Here is a 14,469-nt window from a genome sequence, read left to right as displayed (position 1 = left end):
TAGCAATTCGGATATGTTGTTTTTACATTCATTCATTCACTAATTTCCCATACCGCTTATTTTGACAAGAGTGGCGGGGGTGCTGGAGCCCATCCAATCCAACTATCGAAAGTGTGAGGACGACGTGCTAACTGCTCGGCCAACAAGTTGCCTGTCTTAAATGGTTATTTTTTGTTCAATTTTTTTTAACTCTTTGTAATAATCTAAGACTTTGTTACTCGAGTCCACTGATAGTTGCAACCTATTTATGTATACTTGCAGAATATATAAATACATTTAAAGAGCAGTATTTCTTTAATCTTTTAATAAGGCAATTCCTTTTTTCAGAGTTCTAGCTGCCAGCCCTTCCCTGTCAAAATGGCTTGGACCTCAATCACCGTCAATGACCCTAACCCTAACCCATATGATCATTTACTCTCAACCCTCAGTTAAACAGATGGGAGTTCCTGAGTGGTCCATATGGAGTAGAGTTGATTTTCTATGTGAAGAGGTGGAGAGAAAAAAGCTGTTAAGAGCTCGTTTTTCTGTTCTGCGGTGTTCTCTATCACCCAAAAAGCTTTTGATTATGTTCTCCCTGCGCATCCCTGAGGCTGTATGAGCTGCTGCTCACCAAGGTGGAGGGGGCAGGTGGACCAGGAGTATCTTGATAACATCCACCCACTCAAGCCCCCGTCATGGTCTCCCCCTTGGCTATCCTCCACACTAAAGTCATTGCTGTCTTCTTTATCTACTACAGAAAATTGTAATTACGTCAATTTCGTATCGTTTATATTGAGTTATCAGCCCAAACCATAACCAAAACATTCAAAACACCTTCAGTAATATGGAAACTCCCAGTGCAGTTGTACAGAACATTATCACTTATGTAAATCTCTTTTCTGACAGTATCAATCTGACTTACTAAAAACTTTTTTTAAATTGATTTTATTTGTATCAAAATCTGCAGTAATTGGCTACCCACTAAAAATAGAGGACGATTACTTGTCATTGCTCCTATTCACTGGTGACACACAATTCCCCGTTAAATATATAGCAATTTGACAGAAAAGCTGCCAATGATCCAACTGCATAAGAAAAGTGCCTTCAACTACCTAATTCACGGTTAGCCCAAACATAAATGTATAGTATTAAAGGGAGGCTTAGTGGAGTTAGTCAGTGAAGGCTATTCTGCTCACAGGAAATGTGGGTTGACAGTATTGGTGCTTCTGGTTCGTCACAGAACAGAAAAGTTCCCACAGATAAAATTTAAAAAAAGACAACAACTCCAAATTCTTGGCCTGGTCAATGCCCTATATCTCATATGTTCAACATTAACAGCAGTTGCTTGATTTATTAGAACAAATTTAAATCAATCCATCAACAAACAGGAACTACGACAGAGCATGACCTCTTGTCCTGAATGTCTTGTACAACCCAATTCCCCCTTTCCTGCCGCAAATGCTCTTGCATTGTTTCCCCCAAATCTGGCACGAGTGTCCAAGGCGCATTGGTGGGGAGCATGTGAGCCTGTGTGACAATACACACACTTGCCCTGCGGCAGGCGAGCACATGCCCTAATAAACCGATTTACTCATGACGCTCCAAAAGAAGCCAGTCAGCGTGGGGGAATTCCAGGCTTGATTGGACTATGTAACCAAGTTCATATAAAAATAACTACTGCTATAAGAAGGCTATAATTTTAGTCTCGAGCATGCATGTGGAGCTGCACTACAGTAAGGAACGCATGGGGAATGTGAAGGGGTGTTGTTTCTCTTCTCTTTTTTTTTTGAAACCACGAACAGTGCATCTTTGTGAGATCAGCAAACTAGGCAGACCTTGTTATTGCATACCTCAGGCAGCAATTGAATGGTTACACACAGCGTCAAGGAAAATATTTGGGGAGGAAATTAACAAGATGAAAGTTCTTTTTGAGAGAGAGAGAGAGAGAGAGGGAATGGCATATAACTGGCAACTGAAATGCTACATAGTAACGGGTAGGTTCCAGAATGCTAATGTTGTGTATTGTTTTAAAGACTGCACCTGGAACCTATAGTTCCTTGTATTTGCTTTTAAGGAACTGAAAGGTTTCTCTCATTGGCCACATTTACATGAAGCCAATAACCATTTCAAAAGTGTGTTGTTTTTTAGTAACGCATTTATGGAAGACCATTTAAAACCAGAAAATCCTCCCGAGTTAACTCTACAATTGATTTGTGATCGTACATGTAAACAAAAAAATTCTAAACATCGAGGTAAAAAAAACCTAATATGGATTTTAACCTGAATAGTAGCTGCATGTTCATGTCTCCTTTGTTGTATCAGGCCAATGACCCAGTTAAGGAAAAAGGAGAAAAAAACTAAGTGCACTAAATAACCAATCCAGTCAGTGGTGGTGAATGTATACAGAGGAAAAAAAGACATCAGGACTGGCTATAATTCTGCAGAAAATTGGACTCGACATGGTCCGAGACTCGAGGCGAGGCTGGGCTTTGCAATGGCCAATGTGAGTGATCACCCAGGGCATAGGTAATCTACTGAGGGCACACAATTATGATACCAGGTGTCTAGTCTATTATCCTTCATTTCCACATGAACATGGTAGCGTAGACAGTCTGTTCCCCGACGGAATTTGCAGAAGAATGTTTGCCATAACTTGGAAGGACATCGTTGTTATACAATAAACAAAGCAAAGGACTCTAATATTTTTTGTTATGGCTGTACAAAGCAGTGAAATTGTCACAACTCATCAAACTTGTGACTTAACGTGGCTCAGCTCGGCAAATTTCCGACTTGACCTGGCTCAGCTTGAAAAATTGGTGACTCGCGTTGACTCGACAACCTTGTGACTCAATTCCAATTCCCTACAATAGGAAAGACTTGGGACTTGCTTGAGAATGACTAAATTACTTGCAATTGTGTTGTGAGTCAATCAGAGAGATTTATGCAGTTGTTTAGTATTCATTTATAAATAAGAAAGTGTTTCTTGATGCAGACTATTGCATTGACTACTCTTGACTGAGATCCCAGTCATAATGCATTGGACGTGAATCTGAGCCAAACCAACATCTTTCCACACAGCGAGCCTGAATTCATGAGTCGGAAGTGATTCATGAGCAAAGCCAACCCAAAAAAAAGAAAAACACCTCTGGAGAGCCAAAACGTGTGTGCATTTATTTGGCATCTACACTGAAAAACAATGAAACCTTTGCCATGCATCTCAACCATGCCTATGTAAGGGCACACCGAGGCTGAAAAGCACTTTCTTGGTACTTTAATAACATCTGGTTGAATATGATCTGTTTACTGCCCTCCAAAATTAAAGCGTAAAAAAAGCTGTCTAGACATTTTTGCCTTCCTACGCAAGATACTGAAAGAAAACCTAATAACTTTGAATCCACACATCCTTATGTCATTTTTTCCCTACCACAGTAAACTACAAATATCTGGGACATATCCTGACAGGCTGTTGAGTATTTTCTACAATCCAAAATGCTATAGAAATCACAGTCTTGTTCAGCTTCTGTTAAAATGTATTAGTATTCTTCTAACAGGCCATAGTCATCCTTCCACGGCATACTCAGGGCACAAGCACACAGGGCATACACGCAACATGCGGTACTGTAGAGTTGTTTTTTAATAGAGTGAAGGGGTAGAGCAGAGGCATGCAGGAAATGGGGGAGGGTCAGCACAAAGAGGGTCTCGAGGTCTACAAGTGTCTGCCTTGGATGCTTCAAATGAGTGAGTAAATGCATTAGGTTTTCTCTTGACACCAATGGAACCATAATTTAATAATGACCTCAACAGAAAGAGCCCACCTTTTGCCCATGTGGCATAATTGGACATCTGCTTTAAAAAAAAAAAGGCACACATAAAAGATAAACAAGTAAATTGAATTTAAAAATGAAATAAAAAGGCTGAGAAAGCAGTCAAGCATAAAGAATCCAGAGTGCTCCAGTAAACTAAAAACCTGTTAAACCCATTAGCTGATAGAGCAAAAAGGCTTCGTCTGCTGCCGTGCAAATCGGAAATGAGAAAAAGTGATAAGGGACCAGATTCGCCAGAAGAAAGCAGAAATTGGATTTTTTTCATCCATAACAGAGACTCACACAAAAAATAAATAAATATGGTTCAGCATTTCTAAGTTAAAAAATAAAATCAATACATTTAAACTAAATGTTGAAATCTGAAAAATTTAAATAAAACTGAAAAAATGCATCAAATTGAAGCATATCGAAAAAGGAAACAAAATAAATTTCCATGAATATTGGAAGCTCCTTAATGACCGAGATTCTCCCAGGAAACTTGCTAACACTTGGTGTTGCAGAACCCCAACGGCTGCTCCTATTTTTGGGTAATAATTAATAAAAATGTTAAGTTGACAAGAATTTGGAAATTATACATTTTTGTTATTATACACCACCTATTAACTAGTTTAGGTAAATGTAGGATCTTCCTAAAAAACGGCACAGTCTTGAAATACAGTTTTAACAGACAACAGTATAATGCAATGCAATCCAGTGCAATAGCAGAGAGCTGGGCACATAGACCATATTATGTCACAATAGCCCTTTCAAACCTATCACCAGACACGGTTAAAATATTTATACTTTTAATACTTCTTTAGCAGTTTTTTAACTTGGGGAGCGGCAGGGGCATGGTGACCCACCAGGCTTATAAAGTTTGGAGAAAACTGCTTTTAGTGATAGTTATTTTATATTTGGGTAGATCTGATCCTATGAACACATTCACAATTCAAAGAAGCAACTGAATGCTTCTTCAGTCCATGTGGTAATTTTCTGTATCATATATCCTATACAAATACATGTTAGGCCCCAGAGGCGGCGACACGTTTAAAACACAGCGAGGCACAAGACAAGCAGAGAGCATTAAGCCAAGCGGCACAGATAGAAGAGGCTTATTGTTTTCTTACCACGTGAAGATATAATTAACCAAGCAGAGGTGTTAAAAGAAACCGTTTTTTACCGTCATCAGCTCGTTTTGGTTCAGAAAAATAATTATTTAGGTTTAAAGCTTTAGGTTCAAGAAATCCTGATCCTAGTAGGGATTGATCTGTTTGATGAATGAAGTTACCTCTCACTATTGTGGGCCAAACTGAAAGATATTTTACAAAATAAAAAGTTAGTAATAAACTAACATTTCACATCAGATTTAAGATGTTTCCAAGAACAAACATTTAAATTATCCGGATATAATGAATGTTAAATTGGTGCATTCTAACTTTCAGTTCGTTATTTGCATCTGTTGATAGTGATAGACATCAATGCCTTTTGAACTGGGAATCTGACATTCCCTAAAGTAAATACATAAATACACCATGTCAAATGACCAGTTTATGGTATTTTGGCTGAATTCAGGGTGGATAGGCTCCAGCACCACTTGACGCTGACAAGGATATACGATGTTGAAAATTGATGGATTTATCCGTAGTACATTGACAACACACATTTCTAAATGCTACTACTGTGTATACTAATACATACGACACAGGACAAAGCTCTCTGCAGAGCAGTAGCAGATCAAATTGGCCCCTTCTAAAAAGGGTTTGAAAATCCAAAAAAGTATGAGCTTTTTCCACCTAAATTCAACTCACCCAAAATGCATAGCAGAGTAATCACTTAATATATCAGAAAGCCATTATCCTTCTCTTCATATGAAACAATAAATCTTAGAAAATGTTGTGACTTTTTGTAGCCCCTTAGGATCTAGGTCAGAGTCTTCAAATTGGGAAAGCCACAATGACAAGATCATGCATTTCCTTTTTTTCCCTAAAAAGGTATCGTTTATAGCAGAGGTAGAAAATATATGCAGAATATACATAACAAAATGTTGATCCTTGAGAGAATAAATCTTTTACCTGATAGTAGGCTTTGATCTGTCTGATGAGAATGGAAAGGTTCTGAATGCGAAGAGTGGGATCATTGTTCACCTTCTTGTTGGTCCTCTGCACTGTGGCTTTGGGATTTCTGGTGGGGAAATAACATGATGTAACTCAATTACATTTTATTACATTTTCAAACCATAAAGAGTTGTGGTACATACAAACATCATACAAATATGTTGTTAACTTTTCATTATATTCTTTATTATTTTCATTATAATCATTTGATTGTTCCAACTCACGCAAAATAACCTTTGCATGGAGTGAAATGAAAAATTACAACAATCATATGAAAACAATGTTGCACAAAGGTGTTTTATCTATAAATCTTTTAGGTGATTCCTCATGTCCTTATATATAATGTAATAAGATTTGCGTGGATTTAAATGTGTTTAATTTGATGCTTGAAGTAACACGTGCAATGAAGGGCGTTATTGCTGGTGTCAACACGTTTCAGTGAGCATTACGTGTATTCGCACAATGTCTATTTTCATTTTATCTCGAAAACAAGGACCGTTGCCCTTCAAACTTCAAATGGACTTGACGTCCATCCGCGCCAATGGCTTGGCAATGAGTTTACATGATATTTCTTTAAAATATTTGGACTTTTTTTTCTTTTACTGTTTCAGACTAATAATATTTTAAGGTTTCACGTGTTATCTATTAACATTGCAGACTCAACATGCATGACAACACACATGCATACATTTAGAGGCAGCCGTCTCCTCCCCCACACACTTACGGAAGGTTGACCCTCATATATAGGTCATAGACTGAAGCACATTTTCATGAACGAAACGGGTGCCTTCACTGGAGACAGTTCTACAAGTACAGTACATTACGTTACATCATAGTAAATGAGAATGCAGTAATCTCAAGGTGTATAAAAAAGTATACCATTTTATTGAGGTAGGAATATAAGATTTTTCTCAAAACATTTTAATTTAGATGCAATTCTAGTGAGGCTTCACATGTTTTAACCTCCTATGACTTGGCGTCCACGTGTGGAAATCACATTTTTGGTTGTCAAAGACTACGATGTTAAATTTTGGACTACAAAAGCCTGGCGTCCCCTTATGTTGTGGTCATTTTTCTCAGGAGCTACATCATGTAAAAAGATAATTCTTTGTTGGAGGTCCCAATTAGACTAAATGTCAAAAAGAAAATAAAAATTCATTAAGACTGCGTTTGTTTCAGTGGTCCATGGTAAGGGGAAAGACTTCGAAAATATCTGAACTTCAATTAAAAGCATTCTGAACATTCCCTTCATGAGAGTGCACACACCGTGTGCAGTAATTGGTCTTTTGATCCCCCATGCCCCACCCGATGCTCAACAATATTAATGCTACTCCGAAGGACACAGAGCTCTTTTTAATGGGTTGAATTAGTGGTCATGTGACCTGCTTCGACCGACACACGCAAAATCATGCAGACACGCACACACAAACGAACACGTGGCCCTTAAGGAAAGCATCGTAGGGGGTCTTTTATTTAAACCCTTAATTAAAAAGTGGAGGCTGTAATCCTGACAGAGCGACAGGCTTAGTGTGTGTGTGTGTGTTAATGGGAAACAAACAGCATAGGAATGGTCGCCTCTTCACATTCCACAACACTTAACAAATGTTGAAACTGTACCCCAAAAAAATTATGATCTGTAAGTTTGGGGTACTGATATCAAATCTCAAAGTAGCCCAAAATTAAAATGCAGTAAAATAAAACCAGTATGCTATGTTTTAAGAAAACTGCATACACAAGAAACCGACAAGAGGAGCAATGTGACATCCATTCATTCATTCTCTGTTCTACTTATCCTCATAAGGATCACAGTTGTACTGGAGCCTAGTGCAGCCAACTTTGTGTAGTAGGCAGGGGGCACACTGAATAGGTTGCCAGCCAATCACAGGGTACAATGATACAAACAACCATTTCTGCTCACATTCATACCTAAGGACAATACAGAATGTTGAACCAGCCTATCATGTATGTTTTTGCCATGTGAAACGTAACCTGAGTAACTGGAGAAAACCCACAAAGACACAGGGAGAACATGAATACTCAATTTGTTAAAAGCAGTCAACTACAGCATGCGAATGTTGACAATTCAGAAAAATGTTAAACTATGCAAAGGCCTGAGAGGTTGAACTATTTGGTGAAAATATAAAAAAAATATGTAAATAACACAAATGAGAATATTAAAAAAATGGTGACTGCATGAAAAGTGATGCAGAGAGAAAACAACACTGTGACCAAAAACTAGAACCCGACTCTAAAAAGCAAGAAATTGTTGGCCAATTGTTTATTTTATTGAAAACTCTGGAAGAGTTTGTCTTTTGCTTTATATTTTTTGATCTTTGAGAACCATCTAATGTAAAATCACATAAGCAAGCACATTTTCATGGACTACTTAAAAAAATTGTAGACTCCAAATTAGTCCTAACAGTAGCAAGATCAACGGCATATTAATGTGAAATACAGCCTCCACCATTAATTTGAAACAATAAAGATTTTCTAATTCACGCCTTTCATCCTAATCCTCATCTTTTTTTAACCCATTCCATCCTATTGACATCTTGTAATTTTTGACCGATTTAATGATTCCCTGCCAGCCCAGTTAAAACGAATTGGAGGTATATCATCATTAATAGAAGAACATGACTTAACATACTTAAGAGTAAAGTATAGTTTAAAAAATATATATAAATATGGCAACATGGTCCCAACAGGACAAAAAGCCATGTAAGTGCTGATGCTGCATGCTTACGACTTAACCCCCTGGGGACCACCAGGCGACGAAATACAGATTTAGTTCTTCAGTAGGCGGGTGGAAAATCCCAGTTATTAACCCCCTGCCTAGTTTTGCTGATACAGTAAACTTAAGGCTTTGGCCAGACAAATAGATTAAGGAGAGAAGGCTCAAGACGGACGGACAAACGAAGCAGATAGATGGAGCGTCAATAAGCCAAATCGTCCAATGCTTGTACACAGAATGACAAATTCAGCAGCCAATGGGGCTGTGCCGCTCTTGGATTGGCTGTGTGTGTTTGAGAGTCGCGTTAACCTATATATGACAAGCTACATTACCATCAACATAGGCAGCCACGCAAACACGCCAAAAAAGGGAAAACAGGCTGCGTTTGGCCACGTGTTAGAGGAAAGCCCGTCAAAACATAGCAAAAATGTATGGTCAACAAATCTGTTGAAAAAAAATAGTTTTAATTTTAATAATGATTTTTGGAAGTGAATATTGGATATGACTGCAAGAATGAACTATTACAATGGGGTAAAATATGTAATTTGCTCCTTTGTTACTTGCATATGCATTTCTGTGTCAATATGTTTGCAAAGCTGCCAACTAGTACTCTGGAATTTCAGGAGTTTACCCGGAAATGCGATGCAAATTCCGTACTTTTTTTTTTTTTTAAGAAACCATTTCGGAAAAGTAACAAATTTCAGATTTAAATCCCTCGAAATCCACACTATCGCTACGGCTTCCGCCATCTTGATTCAACTGCACTGCAAACTGGAAGAATTTGGTAACACGAGTGCATCCATTGTGAGTCATTTGAGTTACTAGTTCATAAAAAGTATTCATCCTGTGCGACTTTAGCACTTAAGCGCACATCAATTTTGTGTGAATCCCATTCACTCCGAAAATTGAACAAGGCTACTCCTGAAATGCATTTGACTGAGGTTGTAAGCTCTGTATTTGTGTGTTTCTGAGGTTTTAACATGAACATACCAAGACACAAGACTGCCACAAAACAGGACTTCCCAGAAACTTGGTCACAACTATAGAAAAATTTGGGCAGTTAAAATTAATCGGCGACTAATCAGCAGCTGTTTTGATGAACAATTACTCATTCTATTGTTTGATTTAAAATGATGGAAATCCTATTTGAGCCTCTAAACTACTATTCGAGTCAATTCAAGCAGACAGAATATGTAACAAAATGAGACATTTGGAAACATTTGCAGCATTATTTGTCTCTATTCAGTGGGATGCTACAGACCAATTCACTCACTGAATCATAATCACTTCATGGAAAATATAAGTTAATTTAATCTATATCAGAAAGGGAAGCACTTGCAGCCATACACCTGCAATTAACTGCCATTGAACTTGAAGCAGAGTCAAGTGTTTATTGAACTAGTGATCCTTAAATGAATCCACAAATTAGCTCTCACTTTTAGAAAGATTAGTAAATACATCATCCTCGCATAGTATTGCTTTAATGTTGTTTATTTGGTTGCAATTAATACGACCAAAAACAATGTTTGCTCAATGAACAGTAATAGGGCTAGTAATGATGGGTTAGTATTTTAAGGTCTAGTTATCCAATTTTGAGACAATTATTTGATGGAATAAAATGGAAAAATCAATTCTTAAAACGGTTTAAAGTCTGGTTCAAACTTTTTGAGTTTGACAATATTGTGAAATGGATCCTTTATGATAACTACAATCATTCAAGTTGAAATGTATAGGAAATATATGTATATATGTGTATATATATATATATACATATATATATATACACATTTCATGCAACACATTTATTTATTCACTTATTTATTTCCTAGTTAATTATGTCAAAAATATATTTTCCTGTGTCTCTGCTGTCATACTATTATGCTTTTATCAGTGTTTTAGAGCCTTTCTATCGCTCAGCTTGCCAAAGGCAATCATTGTCACTATCATTATTGGATCGGTATTTCACAAATATTAACAAAATTTAAAATACCTAAGTTGTGTGTACTTATGTTTACTCAGCTGCCAACTGTTTACCGCCTCCACCCTAAACTACGCACACGCCCATACACCCCATTGGAAAATGTATTTGCCTATTCGATTAATTTAACCGACTAAAAAATGTATTCTTATGTTTTCCCCTCTATTTTTCACATATTATATAGAGTGGGTAATATTGGGGATCTTAGAAGGGTTGGAACAAATTACCATGTTTAAATGTCTTTACTTGGGGAAAAAAAGTAAAAAAAACTTCTAAAATAAATTAATTTCCTATGTATAGTGCTTTGCCTTTTTTGGAGATTGAGGAATGGTTCTCTTTGGCGACAGGAGAACTATATAAATCAAACTGTGAGACAGATTGCATGTTATGAATTGCCTCTACTTTGTCTTCTCATGCATTCCTTTCACCCCTTTCTCTGTCTCATCTCTATTCTACTCCTGCCACCCATTCTTTACATTCCAGAGCTGGTAGTGAGATGAATCGTTAAGGACAGTAAACACCAGCAATTGTGTGCCTAGTCTTCCTGAAAGTAAGTGGATGCAGGGATGTTGATTCAATTAAGTGAGCTCCCATGTCTTCTTCATAAAAGCAAACAAGCCAATAATGGAATCTGGTTAGCTGTTAACATCCAATTCTAATGTTCTTTAAAAGCAACACCTGTTGCCAACAAACGTCTTCCAGACAAATGATTATACTACGAGGTGGTTTTGTCATAAAGAGACCTCACTTTGATTTAATAGAAATAAAAAAATATATATAAATTTTCTTGAAGTTGTTACCAGGTCTTGGTTGGCGCAGTTTTCAAGACTAACCAACACTTGACTGCCTAAACACCAGAACCAAAAAAACGACAGCCAGAGATGTGGCATTATAAGTAGACTATGGACTTCCTCACACATTTCCAAGACTACTGCTTGTTGTTGCCAAATAGGGAGTAGGGGGGGTTCAACATCTCGGCAACGGGATTTCGGCATCTCTGCTGCAGCTTGAGTTTAAACTGTCAGTTGGAGATTGCTAAGCAGAAGCTCAAAGAAAAAGGGGGTAATTTTTTTTTTTTAAATCTACAATTCTGGAGCCTAGAGGCCTAATCGCACGCAAAACTATTACCATCAATTGTAGGAAGTGAATTAACACATTTCCCTATTTATCCAAATAAAACTCAAGCTTTATTGCTGACATGGTAAAAAAAATTATGAAGAACACATTGATTGCAAATTAATTGACTTTGATTTTCAAAGACAATTAGTTCTTTAGACATTGATCTTAAAACTGTTTCATATTGTTTCTGGAGCCGGTTTCGAATCCTGTCATTTATAATTTTAATTAGTTTTTTATAAATAAGAAACAATAAAACCAATATTTAGTTTTAGATAAAAATATGTCAAAAAAAGAAAGTATGTTTCTAGTCTATTTTTATGACTAACAAAAAAAATTGTTAATATTAGCCGATTTCTGTGGTCCCCATTGAAAAGTTTTGTTTTTGCCTTAACATTATTAGACATATCCTTATGGCAAACGAGGATACAGTTACATAATTGCATCATATATAGTCCTACCGAGCCCCACGATGTAAAGCCCAGAGCAATCCAACGAGAAAAAGGTAATTTACCAATTAGGAATTAGTGAAATCATTGCAACAATAACCTGCCTAATAATCGACGATCAAAATAATTGTTTGTGAAGACCGTAGTCTCTTATCCAGGATCCTAACATGACTCCTGTCACTGAGTCAAGATTTTTAATTGGCTCCACCTCACTGAGTTGGCCAGCTAATTACTTTGACAGCAGTGAGGAGGTCATCTAATTGGCTAGGTAATGACAGTCATGAGAGGATGGAGGCGGGGCAGCAGGGTTGCCATCTGGGTGTCGGGTGTGGACCGTTAGATAATCCCCATGTCCTGCCACTGCCCTCTGAACGTTGCCCTTGGGGTGGGGGGCAGTTGAATGTTGTCTGACACCAACCCACCACAATACAGTCAAAAAAAATAATCTATAAATAGAAATATTTATCAAACAATGCATGTGCTCTTTCCAGAAACAGTGTGTTTTTGTGTACTGCATTTTTCCAACTAAACTGCCGCCCCGCTTCATGCTTCCTTGTTTCATTAATTCCATTACTTAGCAGGCTGGAGCATCACAGCACTTCAGGTGCGTTTGGAGTATCCATACCTACGAGTACCAAGTGTTTCATTATCCTGAGTTATCAGGTTTAGAAGCATGCGCTCAAAGTGCATTATCAAGGGCACCTTCAGCTCGGTTGGTACGTTTGTGAGAAGGGAAGCAATTAAGAGGTATACATGGCAAGGGTTTGAAAGATTCAAGGCTAACCATGAGTGATTTGTACTAAATGGTACAGAGAGAGTACTTGCATGCATAGCGCTTCTGTCTGCACATTTTGTCGGGCACACAGCACTTCACAACAGGTCACATTCACCCATTCAAGTGCACATTCATACACCAATGGTGGTACTGCTCAGTGTGAGCAATTATGGGTTCGGGCTCTTGCCAAAACACACTAAAACCGTAAGCAGTCATAGCCAGGATTGAACATTAGGTCACTGGAGTAATAAACGGTGTGACAAGACATGCATGAGGAGGATGCAACTCTGCATATTGGTGGTAATTTTGTTATCAAAGAGATTTTTGTTCAATTCTTGTAAACATCCCATATTAAAGTGAGGACAGCTGTGGCTTTCAGTCAGGTGCAGATTAATTGCCCATTTTATCCTTCAATTTCTGGATGGTAGAGTAACATGAAATTTGTTGTATTTCACACTTCAATCAAGCCAAAAATAAATCTGTTAGTTCAGTTTCTTAGTAACACATTCCAATCCACACAATTAAACAAGCTGGTGGTGTCATGCTAATAACAAGTCAACAAAGAGCCGAGACACAAACGCAATCAACACAATCCCACAATCTGACCGTCACAGTGGGTCTTGTGTGCGTTTGTGGGAGGGTAGTTTGCCGAGACCACCGACAGCTGCACTACTGCCAAAACAAATGCACACCCACACAACTAGATACGTACGTACCCACACAACTACATACATACATACACACAGACACACACACAGTGTGTGAGTCTCGTGCTGATGAAAAATCCTTCAACAAAAGTGCGCGCACACCCAAACACACAAAGTTGACTGTGACTGGCCACTTCCTGTCAGGCGGCACACAGCTGCCAAGCTCTGAACAGAGGACTGGTGCGTTTTTTTTCTTCTTCTGACCCAACAAGAACTGTGTGGCTATGTTAATGCTTTAACCAGGTGAGGTTGCTTATGGAGTCCATTATACCTCGTTTTGAGGGCTAATCTTCAGAATGTTAAAACTAAAATTGAACACTGATCACTTTTTCAGTTTTGGGAATCTTAAAAACTTTCTGGGGTACATTCTATGACAGACTTGCCCACCAATTATAGGGGTAGCCAAAAACATTCTTTTGATCACCAACTAAACATCAGTGGCAGCCAGTGAGTTAATGAATAAATAAAAACTACAATTATCAAATTTCATACAAGAGGGACGAAAATAGAGAGAAAACATCAACTAATCATTTGATTTTTCTAAATAATAAACTATTTGCCTTGTAGGGCAGCCTGGTGGTCTAAGTGGCTAGCGCGTGGGCCTCACAGCTCTAGAGTCCTGGGTTCAAATTCAGGTCGTGGTCTTCCCATGCGTGCATGGGTTTTCTCCGGCTACTCCAATTTCCTCCCACATTCCAAAAACATGCATGATAAACTGATTGGACCCTCTAAATTACCCCTAGATATGGGTGTGCATGGTTGTCAGTCTCCTTGTGCCCTGAGATCGCCTGGCCACCAATTCAGGGTGTCCCTACCT

At 38.0% G+C, this 14,469-nt stretch overlaps 1 protein-coding gene across 7 annotated transcripts in view; it reads right to left on the bottom strand.

Moving 5' to 3' along the window:
• The window catches only part of ccdc88ab (coiled-coil and HOOK domain protein 88ab), a 57,720-nt gene that overhangs the window by 38,870 nt on the left and 4,381 nt on the right, over nucleotides 1–14,469 (bottom strand). For all 7 annotated transcript variants that reach the window (XR_013327997.1, XM_077729081.1, XM_077729083.1 and 4 more), the window contains exon 3: nucleotides 5,855–5,963. Coding sequence is in view for 6 of the 7 variants with exons in the window: in XM_077729081.1 (XP_077585207.1) it covers nucleotides 5,855–5,963 (109 nt within the window). In the remaining variant the exon portion in view is untranslated. The remainder of the gene's footprint in view (nucleotides 1–5,854; nucleotides 5,964–14,469) is intronic.

Source organism: Stigmatopora nigra, chromosome 12 (assembly GCF_051989575.1).
Source record: "Stigmatopora nigra isolate UIUO_SnigA chromosome 12, RoL_Snig_1.1, whole genome shotgun sequence".
Lineage (NCBI taxonomy): Eukaryota > Metazoa > Chordata > Actinopteri > Syngnathiformes > Syngnathidae > Stigmatopora > Stigmatopora nigra.
This window is presented reverse-complemented; position numbering and strand designations above follow the sequence as displayed.